Source organism: Manis pentadactyla, chromosome 4 (assembly GCF_030020395.1).
Source record: "Manis pentadactyla isolate mManPen7 chromosome 4, mManPen7.hap1, whole genome shotgun sequence".
Classification (NCBI taxonomy): Eukaryota; Metazoa; Chordata; class Mammalia; order Pholidota; family Manidae; genus Manis; species Manis pentadactyla.
This window is the reverse complement of record NC_080022.1, coordinates 65,183,617-65,205,644: the sequence shown is the minus strand read 5'-3', so window position 1 is coordinate 65,205,644 and position 22,028 is coordinate 65,183,617. Positions and strand designations below refer to the sequence as shown.

Below are 22,028 nucleotides of genomic sequence, written 5' to 3'. Positions count from 1 at the left end.
GAATAGCTTCCATTTTTTTTCTAGCATTGGTTGCTTGGTTTGCTGAAAATGGGACCTTTAATAATAGTCTAGGGTTTGACACACAAAATAGGGAGGTAAGTATAGATATAGATATATGTACATGTTTTTGCTTTCTTTCATTGGACAATTTAACATATAAAATGCCCGCAATGATCTTGGTACTCAAAAAGGACAGCAAAATTAGGACATTTTGAGAAAGTGATAGTATAGCTTTCATTTTCCCCATTTTGAATTTCTTGATTTCTTTCAGATTTAAAAATATCCTTTCTATAGATAACAGAGAAAGGTAGGAGCTGAAATGGAACCGCATGGGGAACATTCTGCATCATCAGTTTTAGGATACAGAAACGCTATTTTCAGGTTGTCTCCTTAAATTTAAGGGGGAAGGTGATATAAACTGGCTTCTGAGATACTGGAAGGCTAACCACGTTGCTTTTGGGGACAATGTCACAGATGTTTTTCCTCCTGGTGGCTCTTCAGTCTGAAGTTTTAGAAAGGTCCTCCTCCCACTTTGAATCCTAAATACGGGGTCACACCCAGCGAGGCAGGTATCCAGCTACAGCTCCTCTAGCAGCATCTGCCTGCTCCGGGGAAAGCAGTCTCCCCGTTGTCCTGTGTCCCCCACGAACCCATAAGCAGTGTTAGGTGGGCTTGTAGTTCATCTCTGAATCTAATAACAAAATTTCCAAGTTTTATACATTCTATACATACATACTGAATGACTGAGAAATGAATAAAAGGACATTTAGATTTCACTTTTGCAGAGCTTGATCCTCATCCAATCTACAAACATCAAATCCCTCTTAAGTGCCTTAGACACAGCTCAGAGAATCCAGCTGTAATTCCAGCCAGGGTGGAAAGTGCTGGGAAGAGTTTGGGATAGAATTCCTTTGGAGAGCAATATATTTCTTTGGAAAATATCCTGACAGTATTTGGGACTAGAAGGTGAGTTCCCTGAGGGATTTGGTGGTGGACTGTTCTTGGTGGGAAGGGAAGGGAGGCTTTTCCAGTTACTCCATGACAGAGGTGGGGAAGGGAGGAAGAGAGAAGCGAGTAGAACTGGACCTAGGAAAATGGGGAAACGTTGGGTTGAATAAGATGTGTTCTCTCCCTATCATCTCTCAAATCCTTATGAAGATACTAATATATAGCCTTTTCATTGTGACAGCCACATGCTTTATACACATAAACCATTTACTCTTCAGAACAATCCTCTGAAGTAGAGTCATTATTATCCCTTCATTATAGATGAGGAAATTGAGGTCCAGAGAGACTAAAGGATGTAGTCAGAGGGCTGTGCTTGAGGTATTAAGGGAGGGCTCCAGGGAGAATGAGACCCTGCAGATGGGGCCTGAAGGGTGCAAGTCCAGAAGAATGGCATTCTGTGGCATGGAGGCAAGTGAATGCACACTCTGCTCTGGAGCCACAGATTTGGTGGGGTTGTGAGTCATGGGCTCAGACCAGTGGCCCAGCTGAGGTGGCCAGCCAGAAAAGAAAGGGCTTAGGTGCTACCTCCTGAGATTCACGCTGTGCATCGAACACACACTCACAGAGACTCTCTGTCCTCATGAAGTCTTGCAGTCTAATAAGGGAAATAGATTTTTAACAACAATCATATGATCAATCATACAATCACAATTGTGATGAATACCTGAAGGAGAGTACAGGGCACAATGAACGGGTTTAATAGAGTTTGGGATAGGGCTGAGAATGCCTCCTGAGAAAATCGTATTTAAACTGAGATACAGAGGGGGATCTGGCCAGATGGATGAAGCCAGGAGCTGGGAGAGTGGAGGGATGTAAATGGTGATGGGTGGTACCAAGTAACTTGTGCAAATGGCCAGATGCAGGAGGTACTCAAGAATTTCAAGGAACTGGAGGAAGGTGGGTATGTGGGGAGGAGATGTTGTGGTAGGAAAAGGACCGCTGTAGGAAAGCAAAGGATCTTTCAGTCACATTAAGGACAGTGGTGCTCAGCCTGCAGGAAAGTCAGTGAAGGTTTTTTGCTTTTTTGTTTTTGTCAGGAGACAGGGTGATCAGAGCTGCATTCTGTGAGGATCCCAACGGCAACAACAGGATTAAGGACAGACAGGAGAGGCCAGGGATGAGGTAAAAGGCTAACAAGGAATGACAAAGCTTCTGACACATGCAATGGGGACAGAATACAAGGACTGGACTCCCGGAGTTCCCTGGGGAATGATGATTGGTGTGGGCTGTGAGGGCAGGGACAGTTTTGCATGGCTCTCTTAAAAGAGAGAAAATATATGATCTCACTTATATGTGGAATCTAAGTAAATCAAATGCACAGAAGCAGAGAGGAGAGGGGTGGTTACCGTGGGCACACAGGTGGCAGAGACAGGAGATGTCCGCCAGACGGTACAAAGCTGCAGTGACGCAGCGTGGGTGAGTCTAGGGATCTAACGTGCAGCATGGTGACTACATTTAATGGTAGTGGATCCAATACAGGGAATTTGCTAAGAGAGTATGTTTTCAGGTGCTCTTATCACACACAGAAAAGTGGTAACTATGTAAAGAGTAGATATGTTAATCAGCTTGGCTGTAGCAATCACTTCACAAGTATATTAAAATCATCATGTAGCACATCTTAAATGTGTACAATTTTTATTAAAAAACTTAAAAGAAGAATGGAAAGCCATTCACATGGAGGTGATATGGGAGCAGGGGGTGCAGGTGAGATTCTGCAAAGGGAGAGGGCTCAGAGAGAAGAGCAGAGTGGAGGGACAAAAGCTGGGGGCTGACGATTCACAGAGCAGAGGCCACAACCATGACTTGTTTAATTGGGTGAGTCACCAACATTTATAAGCCTGGAGAGGTCACCAGCAGATGCAGCTGAGGGAAGGATCCATTCCTTGACTGCGACAACAGCCTGGAGCTGTGAAGTGGCTGCCTTCTGCATGGGGAGCCTCCTTTATTCCTAGTTGACCACAGTCCCTCCCAGGCTCTCTGTACTCACCAAGGGCTGTTACAGCTAGAACAGGCTTATTTTAATGCTGGGGAAGAACCCAGCTTTCAGAGGTCCCGGGAATGGAAGGGAGCTAGCAGGAGGGCCTGGGGCTGTGAGCACAGACTCCTCTGCTCATAAGCTTGGAGGTGCAGAGAGGAAAGACGAGGCCCCTGGAACCTCTGCTGTGGGACCGGCTCTGTGCGTGCTTCCCAGGTGTGTTGGAGAGAATGAGGACCCAGCACCTGTCCTCAGGCAGCTGACTAGCACAGAAGCCAGCACAGCTACATTACTGCAGGATGAGGCCACCTTGGAGAAATGCCACTAGAAAGCCATAAAGTGCCAGGGGTTTTAAAGAAGGGGCAGCTTAAACCAGGTCTTAGCAAACTGAGGATATCTAGCAGTTAGATAGTATTTGCTGTTGAAGTCTAAATAAATATTCTAAACAAAATACTAAAAAGCACAAGTGTCTCAGCACTTCTCAGAGCAGCAGGAGTCTTGTTTACTGATCTTACTTGCTTCTTAGTATTCCATCTTTCCCTGCAAAAGGCCATCCTTTTGTAAATATCACTGGAAAATTAGGGAGGTGAGTTTACATCAGTTACCTTGTGCTCTGGGGGTCTGCTCAGAAAGTCTACTGCTTTGCCTTTCTTTGAAGCTTCTCTTTGGGGGCATCAAATATAGCTTAAAATTCTAAGGATTTAGTCCTTTTTTTTACAGCCCAGAACTTTTTTGGTCTTTACCCCTGAGGCCATAAGAAAGATCAGGACTAGGACAAAGATTTGAGAGTCATCCACATAGAATTTTGATAGCTGAAACCATGAGGGACAATGAGCTGACCCAGAGCCAGAGAGGAAAAGAGTAAGAGAGGGTCCAGGACAGAACTGGGGTGCTGCCTCTCTGTGGTGGGACGACTGCCTCACTCTACTATCCAGCCCCAGCTCCTAGGGGAGAGAGCTTAGGGAGAGGGGCAGGACCACAGCAGGAGCTGTATAGGTCAGGATGGGAGACCAAAGGGCAGGCTTCTTCCAGATGGCTCAGGAGAGACATGCATGAGTTAGGCAGTTCTGGAGGAATTATAATTTTTAATTGTTGCACAAAGAATGGGCCAGATTAGATTGTTTCAATGCTAGTAACATAGCAGTTAACTATAAGGACCAGATGCATAGGTCCTCCTTTTCTATTTAGTTTTGTACCTTCAGTTTTAAATTAGGAAGTATAAAGCTCTGAGGACAGTGTCATCCTTAAAACCTTACACCAGCTTGTTGAGCTCCAGCATGACTACAGAGCACCAGACACTTGGCAGGTGATCAGGGCAGAGTATTGCCTAAAGGGCACAGGGACTTACCTGCTGCAGCCTCTTTGTTTGGAAATAACTTGCTGTCAACTGCCATGCTGATGTCATAGAACACCTCATCCTCGTCTCGGTCAGCATCAAACTGGGGGAAATCAAGACAGACAAGTTGGGAACATGAGAATACATATATTAGTTCATTCTAAAATATAATGACCACACATCACACAATGGTTTCGCTAATGAAGCAGGACAACTTTAAAAATTAAAGCCCTTGAGGAGGAACAACCTAAGACAGGCACAGTCGCAGGGGGGCCATCAGGTAAGAAATTGGGGATCAACAGAGGTGAGGCTTAGAACCTCACCCCCCCTGTTCTGAAATAAATCTTCTGCATACGTGGATGTTTTATTGCCCTTGTCTAGCTTGGATTAACACATAGTCTACAGGCACATACCTGATCATCTACATTTGCTCTCTTACAACACTAAACTATGTTTTCTACCTTTATCTTGTATCTACCTACCACTTCAGCATTTTATTAAAAATAATAATAATAAAGAGAGAAATGTGGTATCCACATATAAATCAAGTATAAAAATCAAATGAGTATTCATATTTGAACTGACTGTTTATAGTTCACAATGCATGAGCAAAACCGAAAGCTTCTGTGATGACTGCCCTTGTAATGTTCACCATGTAACTTATTCACTATGTAAGAATTTGTACTCCATGTAAGAACTTGTTTGTTATGCTTCAGAAGATTGGAGACTGATGAAAATTAGGCTTTGGGTGGGTTAATGATTGTGCATTGAGCATTGACCCCCCCATACAGAATTTTATTGTTGTTAACAACCATTTGATCAATAAATATGAGAGATGTCCTCACAAAAAAAAAAAAAATATATATATATATATATATATATATATATATATATACACACACTTCCAATTGTAAAATAAATAAGTAACCGGGATGTAATGTATAGCATAAGGAATATAGTCAAAATATTGTAACAACTTTGTATGGTGATAGCTGGTACCTAGAATTATCATGTATATAAATGTTGAATCACTGTGTTGTACACCTGAAACTAATATAATACTGTGTGTCAACTACCCTTCAATAAAAAATAATTATCTACAAAAAAAAAAAAATTAAAGCCCTTGAGTCCTTAATCAGACACTTAGAGGGGTTTTCAGCCCAGATCTCATATTAAATAGAGAAGGGTATTAGGGAAGAAATGTATAATCACTTATGATTAAGGAGAATGTATAGAATTTTCTTAATAAAGTAACCTTTTAAAATTGGTAACTAAAATTTACTTTGTGCCTTTCTGGCTCTTACATTTTTTAAAGTTAAAAACTCTTGAAAATGTGTAGTTCTAAACAACAAGGGACAATATATTCTAATGTACTGTTTAAAAAGAAGAAAAAAGGCAGAGACTGCAAGCCAAATATTAGTACTATAGTAGGTACTATAGATATTATATTATAGAAGTAGTCAATAGACACTATAGATGTAATAAAAATGACAGATTTACATATTATTTTGCCATGTCCTAAAATTTACAAAACTTCAAACATTAGAAAAACATGTGACTATTTTTAAAGTTCCCACACCTCCCAAGTTGTGCAGTTTTTTAAAAATATACTTTTATCTCCTAACTTTTTAAAAGTTTTACTGAGTTATAATTGATATACAATAAAACTGCACATATTTAAAGCATACACTTTGATAAGTTTTGATATCTGTGTAATCATCATAAAAATAAAAATAATGAACGTATCTATCACCTGCAAAAGTTTCCCTGTGCCCTTTGGGTGTCCCTTCCTCATGTCCCTCCCCCCACCCACCAGGTAATCACTGATCTGCTTTCTGGAACTGTAGATTATTTTGCAGCTTCTAGAATTTCTAAAAGGATTTATACAGCATGCAATCTTTTTTGTCTGAATTCTTCCACTCAGCACAATGGTTTTGAGATTCTTCAGTGTTGTATCCATAGCCCATTCCTTTTTATTGCTGAGTAATATTCCATTATTTAGTTATACTGTTAATTCCATCCTGGGTGTTTTTCAGCTCTGACATTGCAATTTTCATCTCTAGACGTTTGATTTGAGTCTTTAAAAAATCAATGTCTCTGTTTAAGGTTTTGAACATCTGAAATATGATAATAATAACTTTTAATGTCCTCTGCTAACTCTAACATGTAGTATCAGTTCTGAGTTAGTTCTGATTGATTTTCCCCCAGCATTATGGGATATATTTTCCTGTTTCTTTGCATGCTGGTGATTTTTTATTGGATGTCAGGCATTGCCATTTTGACTGTATTGGATTTTTTTGTATTCCTGTAAATATTCTTGAGGTTTGTTCTGGAATATATAGTTACTTGGAAACACCTTGATCCTTGCAGGTTTTGGTTTTAAGATTTACTGGGCTGGACCAGAGTGGTGTTTAGTTTTGGGTCAATTATTCCCCCCTGTTGCGGCAAGACTTTCCTAGATACTATACCCACTGCTTAATGAGTTTGAACTTTTTCAGTCTAGCTGGTAAAAATAGGCACTATTCCAAGCCTAGTGTGCGGACCAGCTACTGTTCCTGCTAATCCTCTTGGGTGGTTTTCTCAGCTTGAGATGGTTCCCTCATACGCACACACTGATTAGTACTCTGAAAATACAGGAGGGGAAGCCTCTGCAGATCTCCTGAGTTCTCTATGTGCATATCTCCTGTCTCTGATACTCTGTCCTCTGCACTTTACCACCTTGTTCTTCTGGACTCTGCTCAATCTGCTCAACCCATGGAGCCCACCAATGTCCAGTAGGCTCCATTCTCCCTGGAATGTAGCTTGGAAACACTCCAGAAATGGGCTCAGGCCATTGCAGGGCTCATCACATTTGTTTCCTTTCTCTCAAAGAATTACTTCATTGTGTGACAGTATTTTTAATATATATATTTTGTGTGTGTTTCATGTAGAAGGGAGAATCCAGTTTTTCATTTCATCTTGGCCAGAGGTCTAAATTCTTTCACTTTTAATGTTATTATCTTAAAGATATTAAGAAGATTTAAGTGATTCATTCCTTTACATTTTCCTTCTGAAGCATGTCATCATTTTTAGTGAGAGAAATTTTAGAAGCCTAAATTAGGAAGTTATTTCCCTAGCTTGCCTTATACAGTCAAAGCACATCTGTGTGGTGCTTTATAGGGCTTTCACTATGTCACATCAGCCCATGGGAAAGGTGAGGCAGGTAGCTTTCTTTCTATTGTACAGGTAAGATATTATCTTCTTGGAGATATTATGACTTTCTGAAGTCAAACACCTAATAAGCAGGAGAACTAGGACTTGAACTTAGGATGCCTGACACTTTTCATCCTGCCAGGCTACATATACCATCACAGCAAGACAAATATAGCCCATCTGCTCAAGTGGTAACACAGCTCTTCTATCTAAAAGAAAGGAGAGAATAAGGATACAAGAGACTTTGAGACTTTATAGGAGATAGGTACTCTATCCTCCAACTCATTTGAACAAAGATAGGTCTAGTTCTAGCACAGACTAAGGCACCTGATGGTCCATTCTGAAAGGCAAAAGGTAAAACAACACTCATAAAGCATTCAACAAATATTTGCTGAACAGCTACTACATTTTAAGTTGAAGGCTTCACCTGACCATTGCTAAGCATCTCGCTAGTGAACACGGAGCCACGAGGAAGGAAGACGACACCAAACAGCCAGCTCAGCCTGAGATGCATGTGCTGTTGAAGCCCATCTACTCCTGCAACAGGAGACGTAACTGAACTCAGACTTCATTATTTCCTGTAACATTCCACTTCTGCAACTCCAGGATTAGCATTCTTTTAGCAAATAATGTGGCATAGAGACCTCGGGGAGCTTCTATTGAGTACTATCAGAACAACTGCCACTTAACTTGGCTAAGACTTTTACAAAATAGTAATTAGTGTTGGAAAGGCTGTGTGCCTGGTGAGAGGAGAAATGGCTTTTAAATCATAATTTTGCTTATTGTTTTGCACAAACCATTTACATAAATGGTTCTCAACAAGGAGCAATTTTGCTCACCCGGCCCTTCCCTGCCCCAGCATTTGGCAGTATTGGGAGACATTTGCGGCTGTCACAACAGGCAGGAGGGACGCTCCTGGCCAAGGACGCTGCTAAAAATCTTACAGTACACGGGACAGTCCCCTCATAATAATGAGTTACGCAGTCTGAAATGTCAGTAGTGCCAAAGCTGAGACACCCGAATCTACACCAAGGCATTCTTGGCCTTTGGGTTTCTAAAATTGTTTTGAAACTAAAGCAGTGATGATTTTTCTTTTATGTCTTTCTTTTTATCTTTTTAAAGAGAAAGTTTTAAGCTGCAAGAACCTGGGCTATTAACTTGAAAATACGAAGGATAGAAGAAGTGATAACAGGTAAATGGTGATGAAGGTTCTAGGAATAAAAGTTTATTTACATCTCGTGTGTCAGAAACAAGCTTCAGGGGCAGGTGTAATTGTGTGTCACTAGACCAGATGATGTCTAGAGGTTGTTCCCAGCTGTGAAAGTCTGTGGTTTGATGGGTTCTTTACCTTTTTGGTGATTGTTATTTAGTGCCTAGCTATCTCAAATCTATGTTTTAAAAAGCCTAAAATCTTAAAAAAAAACCACAACTCTTTTATTTCAAAGGAAAGAACTCCCAGAATTCATGGTATATATGCATAATCTCTTTTATATCATTTAATGTAAGAAGGCTGGGGAGGGCAACTGGAAATTTCAAAATGCTTACCAAATTCTCTGGTTCTCTAATTTGAATAACAAATGTTACAGCTTTCAAAATCATACAAAATATATCTAGATTAGGAAAGGAAATTATAGTAGAAAGAGGAGAACTATGCAACATTTGAGGAGAAAGTGCCAATGATGTTTTGCATTTTTAATGGTAGAAATGAGTTTATATTTTTGCTTTTGTTTTTGGCTCTGATTTTTAGGCTGCAACAGGCTGCCTGGATCTTCTCCATAGAGACAGGGCTTTCTGCCTCCCTGTCTCTGCTAGCTAGGAATGTTAGGTCTATAAAATATCCTCAATATACTTGAAAGGGAGGATGTCAGTTCAATCTCTCTTTCCAGATTTTATCTTTTATTAAACTTAGGTTTGTCTCCCATGTTTTAATCTGCTTCATCATTTGAGGAGGAAATAAATTGGCTCTGTTATGAGTATATTCTCAGTTTTATATATCTCACAAGTACCATTCTCTGAGAATCAAACCAGCTTCTTGAATTTTTTACTTCTCCCTGGTTACATGCAAGGGATTTCAATTAAGTATGCATTCCACCAGTGGCTTTTATCATTTGCTGCTGGAGATCCCTCAACATGCAAATACTGGCCCTTCAAATTTTCTCTTTTATGTTTAGAAACTTCTCTCTAAATGACTGATTGGTTGGTGTTCCCTTCGTAATGGCTTTGTTTTTCTCCAACAAAAAATGGAAATTACATTAAAATAGTGATAATTTTTAAAATTACGGTAACTGGAATGAAATCTGTAGCTATCAGCAATGGAGTAATGACAGTTTATATTACCCTGCAGAACTGTGTTTCTAAATCTTCATAATTAATTGCAAAATTTGCAAGAGATGCACCTAAGTGGATATGGTTGGAGGTGGGTAGGAACAATATTCTGTCTGAGAAAACCAAATCAGACCCATGTTTTGATGAACAGAATTCCTGTGGTATGGCCCTACTAAACTGAGATGTGTAGAACGTATTTCTCAACAGAATGAGATAAGGGCAAAACGTGAGAAGATAGATCCATAAACAGACATGATTAGTATGCAAAGTGATGGGTACAGAAGGCTTGAAAGCTGTGGATATCTGAGTAAAAGACTCTTCTTTTCTCAGTTTTTTATACAGAATCTTTGTTTCACTAGATATTAAGATTATAGACAGCATCTAAAAAATTTTATTGGGAAGAAGTCAACATAATAAAGAGATTCCAGAGAAAATTGTTGCAGTATTTATGAATTGTTTTAAGGAAAATATTCCTCCTGAACTTGAAACCTGAACAGTGTAATAATGATCAATTCATCCTGCTGTAGAGACCTAGAAAATGAGACTAAGAATTTTGATGATCACTCTTACTACTTCACAGATGATTTTTCAGAATCTTCATCAGCATTCAACAAGAAATAAAACACCAGGTACAGTTACAATTTCTTGAGCATCTATTATGTGGTATGCACTGTAGAGGTTTCTTTATAACTTTTATTACTTGATTCCCTACAATATTATTATAAAAGAGGTATCATTTCCCCCAGATTCAAAAACTGAGTTTCAGAGGGATTAAATAACTTGTCCAAGGTCATGCAGGTGGTAGAATGAGGATCCAAATCCACGCCATCTACATCAAACTGTGGGCTCCTAAACCCGCCATGGCTGTCAGGATCAGCTCCCGCTACATGGGGCAGGCTTAATCTTAGCTGGGCACTTGCAGAACAAATTCGTGCTTTTAGGAATACCCTCAGCTCCCATCTCTAGGACTCCTCAGAGGCCAAGCCAGGTCCAAATGCAATATACTCTTGAACTTATTCCCCATTTTGAGGCCTAAGTATTCTTGGTCTTGTTCCCTGCCTTGAGGCCACTGTAGGTGATTTTATTTCTCTCTATAGACCTTACCAGGTGGCTGTGGCTATTAGCTGAAGGACTTCCCTCCCTTAGGCCAGATAGTTGCATCAGAAGGAGCAAGGACAGGCAGCGTTGATCGTGAGAGGCAGAGACTGCCTGGCTCCTGATAGAGCTCTCCTTGGGGGTCTTCAGCGTAAAGCTATCAATTTCCCAGGGAAACTGGCTACTGCCCCACAGTCCTCTTTGTCTACTGGAGACTCTAGTCCACAGCAGCCTTCCGAAACTTCCCTGTGCAAACAACCCTGCCTTTGATATTGTTGAAAGGACTGAAGTCATCTAGTGTGGATTCTGTTTTTCTCTTCTCATCCAAACTCGATTCTCTTTCAGTAATTAAAGGAAGAATGGGCCTACACTCCTTCTAAGAGCCTCCCTGAGGTTGGAGAGCAGATTTCTGATATGGGTCACTCTCTGGCCTGACACTTCCTGCAGAAGCTGCTCTGCTTCTGCACCAGACCTCCGTCCACCAACACCCCAGGCCAGTCTGGCTCAGCTGCTCCTCCCCACATCCCAGTCAGGGCTTCTGCTCTGCCTTTCTCTGATAGGCAGCATTCCAGACTCCTTTCCCAGGGCTCCTTACTCTGCTTGTCTCATTAGGGGATGCTGGGTCTGAAGCCAGACCACCCATAAGAGGGGAGAGACTAAGCCTTAGGTCACACAGAAGTTTACTGATGAGAGAAAAAGGCCAAAGCATGAAGAATCCAAGTTGGTGGTGGGAAATGGGGTCTGGAACAATTTTTGAGCTGAAGGGTTTGTGACTGCAGTAGCTGATTATTTTAATTTTTGCAGGCTCAGAGAGAGCCCAAGAACACACATCCTCAGACTGACCAATGTCCAGATCATAAACAGATATCAAGTGTCTAATATCCTGTTCACTATTCTGTGGGCACTGTGATAGGATGCTTTCAAAACTACGTTGCTGCATGTGACATCTAGAAAAAAGTTAAACTTGTAGAAACAGAGAGTAGAATGGTGGTTGCCAGGGGCCATTGGGTAGGAGAAATGGGGAGTTGTTCATCAAAGGGTACAAATTTCCAGTATATGATGAATAAGTTCTGAGGATCTAATATTCAGCATGGTGACTATAGTTAACAGTACTGTGTTATATACGTGAAAGTTGCTAAGAGAATAGATCTTAAATGTTCTCACTACACACACATACAAACTGTAATTATGTGAGGTGATGGATGTATTAATTAACCTTATTGTGGGAAACATTTCACAACATATATGTGTATCAAATTATCACATTGTATATCTGAAACTTACAATGTTATGTTAATTATATCTCAAGCTGGAAAAAAAAAAGTAAAATAAAATTAAGCTGCTGCAGAAAGCATATTCTAATGAAAATAGCTGAAGTAAACCCCTGTAATACATGTAGTACATGTCTAAAGGATTTAGTATGTTATTAGGATGATACTACTAAATGATGCATTACTTCTCACAAGCTGACCAAGAAATAGACCTGTAGCCCAGCAAATAGTTTGATATAATGGATTTTATCAAATAAGCAAAGTTTTAGAATGTGTCTTGGGATCAATATGGATTCTATCCAATCTTTTATACTGTCTACCTGGTACAATCCAATTAAATAGAGAATTATTGAGCACCTATTTTGTTCCAGGTATGGGCTGGGCACTGAAGACACATGGAAGGAAGATTAAATCATGTTAGCTTTTCTGTAATTATTAAGGCACTAGTGAGGACTAAAATACTTTGAACAGACTTGGTAAAGAAAGGTTAAAGAAGAAAATGGAGAAGAACAGATGAGATATACTCACTGTAGACAAGAACCACATTGTATAGTTTCTATTCTTTCTCCACTGCATCTTGAAGGGCTCTGAGCCCAGCAGTTACACAATAAATACTTGTTCTACTGAATTAACCAGAAAATTCAATTAATTAAGATACTTTTCCCTTCCTATTTTCTCTTCTTTTTCTCTCCTCCTGACATTCCAGCAATTTGAGACTATAAAACTACAAGGTGGTGGGATAAAGATTTAACCCTCTGTTAAGAAAGCTTCTAAACTGAAGTAACTAGTCTCAGAAGTCAAATTTCAGCCTTGTGTGACATTTGGTACCTTTCTTAATTATAGGTTCCATTCTCTCCAGTGCTCAAATATCTGCTGCTACAGAGCACTAAATGGTACCCTGGAAGCCTGAGAAAACCACTGCGATGCCTTAGCACCAGGTGTGTGGGTGACTAGGGGCTAATTTAGGCTCTGGAAAGATCAGACTCATTCTGTTTTCTTTTCTTTCCTTTTATTTATTTTTTCTTAGTTAAGATGCTTCATTGTTTTGTTCTTAAAATTTTCTTTCCAGCAAATGACTTTAAGTTCCATGCCCGAATATGGTCAGTTTATAATTTTGTGGAAGATTCAGTTTAGATCAAGTGGAATCAAAGAGATCAGCTTAGAAAATGAAAAACTAAGGGGAATGTATCTTGCAATATGAACCCAGGATATTACAATAAAACACATCACTTACATGTTGAAAAAGAAAACAAATTATTTTTAGTTAATATGCACTTTATGTCACCGTACTGAGAGATTGCCTTTCTCTTTACAAACTTTTTTAGGATATCAAGAAAATTTATGAGAATGTACTTTATTGGCATAGCCAACAATCATTCTGGATAATAAAATAGCCATTAGAAGAATCATGCTAATGTTTCATCTTGTTGGAGATGTGGGCATGAAGTAAGTATGACTTTAAGGAAATCATTTAATTTAATTCAGTCAATGGCAGTGTCTCTGCCCTCATGGAGTTTAAGGTCTATGTTGAGAAACTTAATGAGATAACGAAATCATTAGTAACAGTTCCATGTGAGAAGGGCTGTGTGGAGATCTACAGGGAGTGTCCTGGGGGCGGGGGCTGGGCAGGTGGGCAGTGTGGGGCTGGTGATGGTCAAAGAAGGCTTCCTAAGGAAGCTGATTCGTAAGTCAAGTTCTGAACAAATGAGATGAAGCAAAATGAAAAAAGGAAAGGAAGAGGAGAGGGAACAGCAGAGAAAAGGAATGAAAGGCATAGGTCTTTAAAGAAAATGAAGGTGTCTTCTGCCTTAAAATCTTGGGATTCACCTTCTGAGAAGGGATCATGAGGCACCCTCTTGCTTCCTGAAGTTATCTGAAGGCTTCTTGGGATTTTAAAAAATATCTGGCAGCTGCTTCTTCTACCAGAAATCCCTGGGCACATAAGTGTGTGCTTGGCTGTGTACACAGGATTGTGACAGATGAGCTCATGAGCACAACAGTAGTTACCATCTATTGAGCACTTACTGTATGCCAGGTAATAGACAAAGCACTTTGTGAACATCTCAGTTAACTCCCAGAACAACCTGAGGCATCATGCTCCCAAGGGTATAGCTGGCCCAGGAAGGTAAATACTTAAAACATATGATGGGTAAGAACAGTGCTTGGATATGAACTCAGGTCTGTTTACTAGAATGCTTGTGCTCTTAAGCACTAAGCCATTGCAGCTCTGGGAAGGACAAACTCCATGCTCTTAGTTATCCCACATCCATTTCTTCTTCCTCTCTATTTTTAACTTTAAGGTCATTTCTAAATTCAGAGCCATTTAAGTAACCATCCTTATTTTTTCCTTTACTCACTAAACCCAGGTATAGTTATTTTGTGAGAATTTTGTTTGTGCCAAGTTCCCCAAAAAAGCAAACTGGTCTTTGTTTCAGAATAATTGGCTTATTAGCAAGATGGCTATGACAGGCTTGATGGTAAAAAGTAATTAAAGAATGGAAACAGACTGGAGGACTGTTTAACAATTTAGCTCCAGGTTTTAGGAACACTATAAATGAAGCAAGAGAGAAAAAGAAAATTATGAGAATGAAAATCAGATTTGTAATAAGGGGATTTATATTTTAGGTCCATGGACAGAGGAGGGAAATTAATATGCAAATAAGTTAATAAATCCCTACAAATGCTTCTGAGGCTAAGATTTTGTGGAGTTAACTGACTACTAAAAGGAGGGTTACTCTTCTTCCTCTGCTAAAATGATTAGACCTGTGATGAGAAGAAATACATAGAAAAAGAGATTATTTGCTTTCCATAAGAAATATCTACATTTTATTTGTTGAATTTTGAAGTAGATGATCCAGAAAAATCATTCTCCTGGTCATATTATCACTCAACCAACAGTGCACTCAGCAAACTCACTTCATGTGTAGCTGTGGGTCGATTCTGCTGTGTGAGTATGGTGTTGATAGCTCTCTCGGGCAGCGGTTGAGGTGGGGGCTTAGAGAGGAAGAATATGAGTGGAGGGGACACAGATCGGAATATGCTGGATCCCATCCCATGGAAACTTATCCATGTGTGTCCTGGCCCCACCTTCTCCATCACTTTTTTTTTTCTGGAGTTATTTTTGGTTTAATTATTCCTCTATCTTTTTTTGTTTTCAGATAGGCTTGAGACCCTACAAGAAATCCTTCCTAGACTCCTGAAGACATCAGCAATGAGAAATTCTGTTGTGTAAAGGTGTGACTTCACTCAAGGACAAAGCGAATGTGGCATCTGAAAAGCCAAGTCTGCTTTTCTTTATGTTTTTATCTCTGCCATCATGGATATGGTGAACTTGCATTTGAAAGTGACATTAATTTTTTGTTTTCTCAGGTTCAGCTTTTTGTCCTGAGGCTCCTAACAGACTCTCACTGGCTTTGGTCTCCATTAACATATCCCATGTGTACCAAGTAGAATGTTGTCTGTAAAATTTTGGAGCAGCCTGTTGCTTTGCAAATACTATGCACTCTTTACACCTTAGGTGAATTTACCAATTTCAATCCCCTTTAGGAGGAAGTTCATTCATTAAAAAACACTTATTTTGCACCTACTATATGCCATGCACTGGAGGTTCAGTGCTCTGTAAAACAGGATGTTACCCTTAAGGAGTTTACAATCCAGTAAGGGGAACATTCACTTGAACCCTATTAATACAGAACAATGGCTGCCATAGAGCTATACAGAAATGTACGGTGGGATGTCAGACGAGCAAGGAGGATTAATTGGTCTCAGAAAGGAAAGGGGGATTAAGAAGGATGTGTGGAGTGGGTGGGATTGAAGATTCACCGAAAGTATCATAGGAAAGAGGGCATATGAGCCCCAAATATTTAGGACCCATAAATGTCCTTGTCTGGGTTTGTGGCCACCCTAATAGATCTAGTAAAAATATCCTTTACCAGACAACAATTTATGAATCAGAAAACACACTGCCAGATCTACACTACTTTTTATCTCATTGGAGATTGTTTCCCAATAATGTCAATACTAACTTGTTTTGCTTTGACCACAAGCAACACTCAAGGGAAAATGGTAAAGTGTAGAATGAGACTCTCAGGCTAGACCGTCTGGATTCAAACCCTAGACCTACAGTTGCTAGTTGTGTAACTTCATGGAGGTGTTACTGGTTCTCTAAGCTGTTTTCTTCACCCATCAAGAGGTGATAGCCACAGTGACCACATCATGTGGTTGTAGGTTGCTAAAAGGGTTAAGTAAGAGAATCTATTATTACTGTAGAGCTTAGCACATAGTAAATCTCTAAAGGTGTTACCTATTACTGTATGGGAGAATGACAAATGGTTGTCTATTTGTCTAGAATCACATTTTCTGGAAGCATTTAAAATGGGATAAACTTCTTTAAGCCCAACATGATCTACATATCTTTCTGACAACTTTTGAGGTCTCATTATTGCTTCTGCTTTAAAAAAAACTCCCTGGTTTACATTTATTTTATAAATACCATTATAACACGGATAAAGGAAACAAAAGCCACAATAGCAACAAATCACCCAATAGGCACCTGTCACTTTTCCTCAGTCTGTTTTGGACCAAGCACAGTCATCAACCTAGGGATTCTCTGGAGGTGAATAAATGAATAAATAAATGAATTCTTATCTCAATGGTTCTGCCTGAAAAAGAAGTATATTACAAAAATCATGTCCTTAAAGCTAGGCTGGATTTCTGACTTTACTCTGAAAACTGATAATAACTGTAGTGGCATAAAATGCTTTCCTGAATTTAAAAATCTTTAAAAAGAAATCTCTCCACTATTTTCTGGTTGGAAAGGCAAAATAGGAGATGGTGAGCAAAGTGATGAATTTGGAATGAGAAAGCACATCAATGACGTTAATATTAGATGACCATAACAGGTTTCCACAGAGGACAGAAAAACAGTCCTTTGGCCACTAAAAGACCATTTCCTTTTGGCATAAAATCATGACCTACTTAGCTGTCTTGTCAGAAGAGTCAGAACCATCATTATGAATGTGCAGATTGGGGTTCTGCGTTTGCCACAATTAACACAGCTGCACCACTGCTGGGGGGCTTCAACAGAATCCCTGAGCACACACTGAAGAGAAATCAATGTAGGTTCCCTTTCAAAAATCCAGATACATAATTTAAAAATTTGTGTGTAGCCGAAGAGTTACTTTAACATAATATTAGTATTCATTAAATATGTTATTTGAAGTTTTTCTTTACTATATCAAGTGAATTACAGAGGGATGTGGATTGAGCTTTAAGTCTCTCATCTCCTGTACAGCACAGAGCAAACCAGTAATTACCCTGAAGAAGAATGCAGCAACTCATTAGAAAGCCCCCCAAATGTGTTGGAGGTCTTTTCCCACAAGATTTACGAAATTTCGAGTTTGGATACTTGTACATTGGAGGAAGGCTGAAAAATAATTATCATCCATCCTAGGCTCAGGTCTTTTAATAATATTCATAGCATATTTTTAACTACAGTCAGGTCTAAATATAAATAACTGATTTAGCATGTATAATTGCACATGTGCATATTCAGTGGTTAATCTCTCATACAACAGAGACAAAAAGACTGGGAATCTTCTGGATATTTTAACAGTCTGCATGATCCAAGGATTCTAGGATTTCTAATTTTTATTCAAGGGCCATCTTGAAGTCAACATGCCTGGCTTTTTAGGAGGGAGATGCAGCTGTTAATCCCATCTTTTAAAAGGAAAACAGCAACTCTATGAAGCTATAAATGACCCAGAACCAGTGGTTTTCAATATTTGCTTTACTCTATTTCACCTTTCTCATGTTTGAGCATTTGGTATAAATGAAGAGGTTAAGAATGTGGGCTCTGATATCACACCATGTGGCTCTGGAAAACATATCCACCTCAGTTTCTGGAGGTATAAAACAGGGGTAATAACAGTTCTTACCTGACAAAAGTAATCCATGCATAATGTCTGCATATGGTAAATGTTTTATAAATGCTAGTTATTATTATCTATTTTGTATTATCTAGTTCTTAAGCATCTTTTCTGTAGCATCAATCCGTTAGTTCATTCACCCATTAGCTATTAAGTGAATACCTCTTATGGACACACACTGTGTGATATCAACAGCCTGAGGACATTTTTACATGAAGAAGGTACTGAGGAGACAAATACATGTACCAGGATGGTATATACATCCCCAGATGTTGCGAGGTTGGTTGCTAACAGCTCACCCCCGCACGCTTTTCTGAAGGACCGCTCTGTGCTGATAGGTGCCTATTGGGAGCAGCTGCCAATCCCTGGGCAATTTCTTTGCAATTTACCATCCAGAGCTGCTAGTGAGGTCAGGCTGAGGCTGGACTGCTCCTGAAGGCATTGTTTGTGTCTGCTTTCTTTCCTTGCTCTCTCCTGATTCCTCCACTCAATGCCAGGTGTCTCCTGAGAGACTTCCCTCAATGGAACCCTCATAGATTCTGTTGCTATGGAATCCTACCCAACACAAAATATATATGTTTGCCCATGTATTATTTTGATAAAAATTTGATAACATAGTATTCAAGTAAATTTCAGTAATGACTAACCACACATTTTTAGAGCTTCTTTAAAATACACACACAAAAATTTGTTGTTCTTCTAACATGATTGAACATATAATTTTAATGTATTCTTACTAAGGCATTATTCTGTCTTTTGATATCTCAGAGATATTTCCTCACCTCTGAATCTAAGATATCATGTTATGTTATGGATGTAAAGTAAATAGAACAAAAATCTTATTTAAGAACTTTTAAAAATCCTTTTTGAGCTTGTTTTTATTTCCTGTGTTCTTTCAAAACAGAAATAAAGCCTTTTTTTTGATGGCTTGGTAATTCTGACTATCTCTCCAGTTCATTGGTTATTCCAGTTGAATTTTCTTTTATTCATTACAAGTGGTCTGTGTTTGTCATTCTGTGTAGGCGTAGGCTGTTAGCTTCACACACTGGGCTGAAATGGGTTTCTACACTCTCACCTATGCATTCAGTGCTACAGTTTTACCAACTGTTTACTGATACTTATAATGAGGCCATTCAAGATATATATAGCAATCTGGAAAAATATAAGCTTCACATAGTGAAACATGCGCTCTGGTTAAAACCTTCACATCTTTGTTTTATAAACCGTGACAAATAATGCAATTATGAACAATTACAGATGAGTGCATGGTAGAGGCATTTCACACTAGTAGAGATCATGCTACATCAAAGTAGCTTTTTTATGAAGTAAGCATAACTAGCTGTAACTGGGTGTGAGAACAGGATGAACTTCCTAATGTTCACCAAGTGTCCTATTCGGCTAATTATATCCTTAATAAGTGGTGATCCTTCCCCAAATCAGGGAATATCAGGGTTGAATTAGACGTTGGGTGTCTAGCTGAGGCCCTTCTCTCGATTGTGAATTCACAGACTCATGCTTGAAGTCCACCTGCCATGTAAACCACTCTTTTAAAAAGAATTTGAGAAACTGTCATTTTGAAATAATATCAATTAATTAAAACTGTAATAATTTGCCATTATTTTTCCTCCCCACTTCCACAAATTCCTTATTAATCACGCTATCAATTTCTTTACAAAGATAATACTGTATTCATTTTCTCTATCAACCTCTTTTCTGAAATCTTCTGTCTTCTCACTACACCCTCCTGTTACTCTTCTGTACTTTACTTAAATAATCCAGCATTTCTGCTGTGCCAGGCAACCTCTATGCCCTAGATAATGCCACTTCCTCTCTTTTTTCCAATCAGTGAGGTCCAAAGAGTTTTTCTTACCACTGAGACACAGATTCATCCATTTTCTTTCCCTGCATTTGGAACAAGAATTGCCAAATATCTTTCTGACATGTTTTAAAAATTGAATGTTACTATTCCTTCCCCATCTCCATCCTATTCTTCCCTCAGGAGATGTTATCATGACTTTCATCAATAGCTTATCATATCAAAGTAATTCTAGTATCCCTCTGGAAATATCAGAAAATCATCCTTAGGATATCTAACTTCAATATATCGCAAAGCCCCCAAATGCAGTCCCTTGCAATTAAGGCTTTGGTGTAGTAAAAGAAGTCAGCTACTATAATCAAGGCCATAAGCTTTACAGATCCTTAGGATAACCAAGGATCCTATTTGGTCATCACTAGATCTTCTGTTTTCTGGACAGGATAGTTTTCATCCCATGAGACAGATCCTCTCACGTCCAGTCCTCCAGTTTGAATCTACTACTGTCCTCCATATTCCCTAATATTCTGCATTTGCTTCCTTAATTTGTGGCCTGTGACTCAGCCTAGACAGTTGAGACAGCAGCTCTTGGTCACCCAAAGAAGGGCCGTGCCACCTCACATGCTCCTTTGGCCATGTGGAGCGAGTTCAAGGCTCGATCAATCCTCTTCTTTAAAGATCCTTCTCATCCTTCCCACACTTTGTGTTCACGTGCATAATAGTTCTCTTAAATGTCAGGTTTTATGTAGCTGACAAGATTTTAAAAGTATTTCTCCCACATTTCATTTTAAATTGTCATAGTTTCTCATACATGAGGAATGCTTGATGTGAAGAAAGAAAGAGAGGATCCAGAATACTTTACATGGATTTTGGGTTACTCTGAGACATTTAAGATTTAGAAGCAAAGGCTACCTGAATGCTGAGAAAACTTACTGACAGAGAGAGAGAGAGGGAGAGAGAGAGGGGCGCCGTGTTTGGGTGATGGATATCCAGAAGAGAATACACAGATTAATTTGCTCACTAAATGTAGCACTTAACAGGGGCAGACAATAATCTGTGACTGCTGTTTCATTTTTCTTTCCCTTTAATGACAACCATCTGCTACTCTAGTAGCTTTACTTATACCATAAAATATGGATGTCACTATGGAGATCTTTGAGGTTGGTCTGAATAAGCAATTAATGCCCAACATTTGTGATACTCTGTTTGCAGAGCTATGGAAGAAAAAAAGTATCATGGAGTGGAATAAGTACGATTCAAACCCTGAGTCTATTAAGACACATTTTTTCATGTAGATGACAATGGAACTTTTAAACAATGTGACTGTTTATATGTCATTACGTCAGAATGGATCAAGAAACAGTAATGCTTTTTTTGTTTAAAATGATATGATAATAAGAAAATAAGTACCTGAGAAATCAATGTTAGAAAAAGCATCCAGGTGGTGGTTCTAGCGGCCAGTTTTAACCTAGAAATAATAGTTTATCTTGCTTTAAGCAAACCTTTAATAATGGAAAACCCAATCTTCAGCAAAAGATAAATGAGGGGATCATTATTTGTTTTTCAAGTGATTTAGTTGTTCTCTAAAAGTGCTGCTAGTCAGATACCTGGTCCCGTTAATTCTCAGCAGAATGTATCTAATTTTGAACATGATCCAGGAGGCTCATTCTGGCTCTGTTGCACTAGTGACTTGAAGTGTGATTTGGGATGTGACTGGTTAAGTTTCTTGACTTATAAATGGAGACACTGTGGGTCTTGTCAGTAGTTTCCAACTTGGGAGTCTCCCTGGGGTTTCAGAAAGCAGTGATTAGCATCGTAAGTAACTTTTCTAGGTATTTGTATTTCTGAATGCCTAATGGGAACTGTACTTTTATCCACAAAGATGCTCTAAAAGCAACTAAAACCTTGAGTTTCTTTGCTTGCCCTGTCAACATGGCAAAGTAACAGTGGTTAGCTCATGCTAATCAAAGGCTCTGGTTGGCTGTAGTAACAGTCTAGAAATTCCCAGTGATAATTAGAATAAAATAATTTCTAAAGTTCCTTGGAGGTTAAAATATTGTGAACCCCTATGTTTTTCCATCTGTAA

General features: G+C 39.2%; 1 protein-coding gene across 2 annotated transcripts in view; it reads right to left on the bottom strand.

Annotated features, from left to right (window-relative positions):
* AK5 (adenylate kinase 5) overlaps positions 1-22,028 on the bottom strand; it is a 228,262-nt gene that overhangs the window by 107,131 nt on the left and 99,103 nt on the right. For both annotated transcript variants that reach the window (XM_036890337.2, XM_036890336.2), the window contains exon 7: positions 4,332-4,422. In XM_036890337.2, coding sequence (XP_036746232.1) covers positions 4,332-4,422 — 91 coding nt within the window. The remainder of the gene's footprint in view (positions 1-4,331; positions 4,423-22,028) is intronic.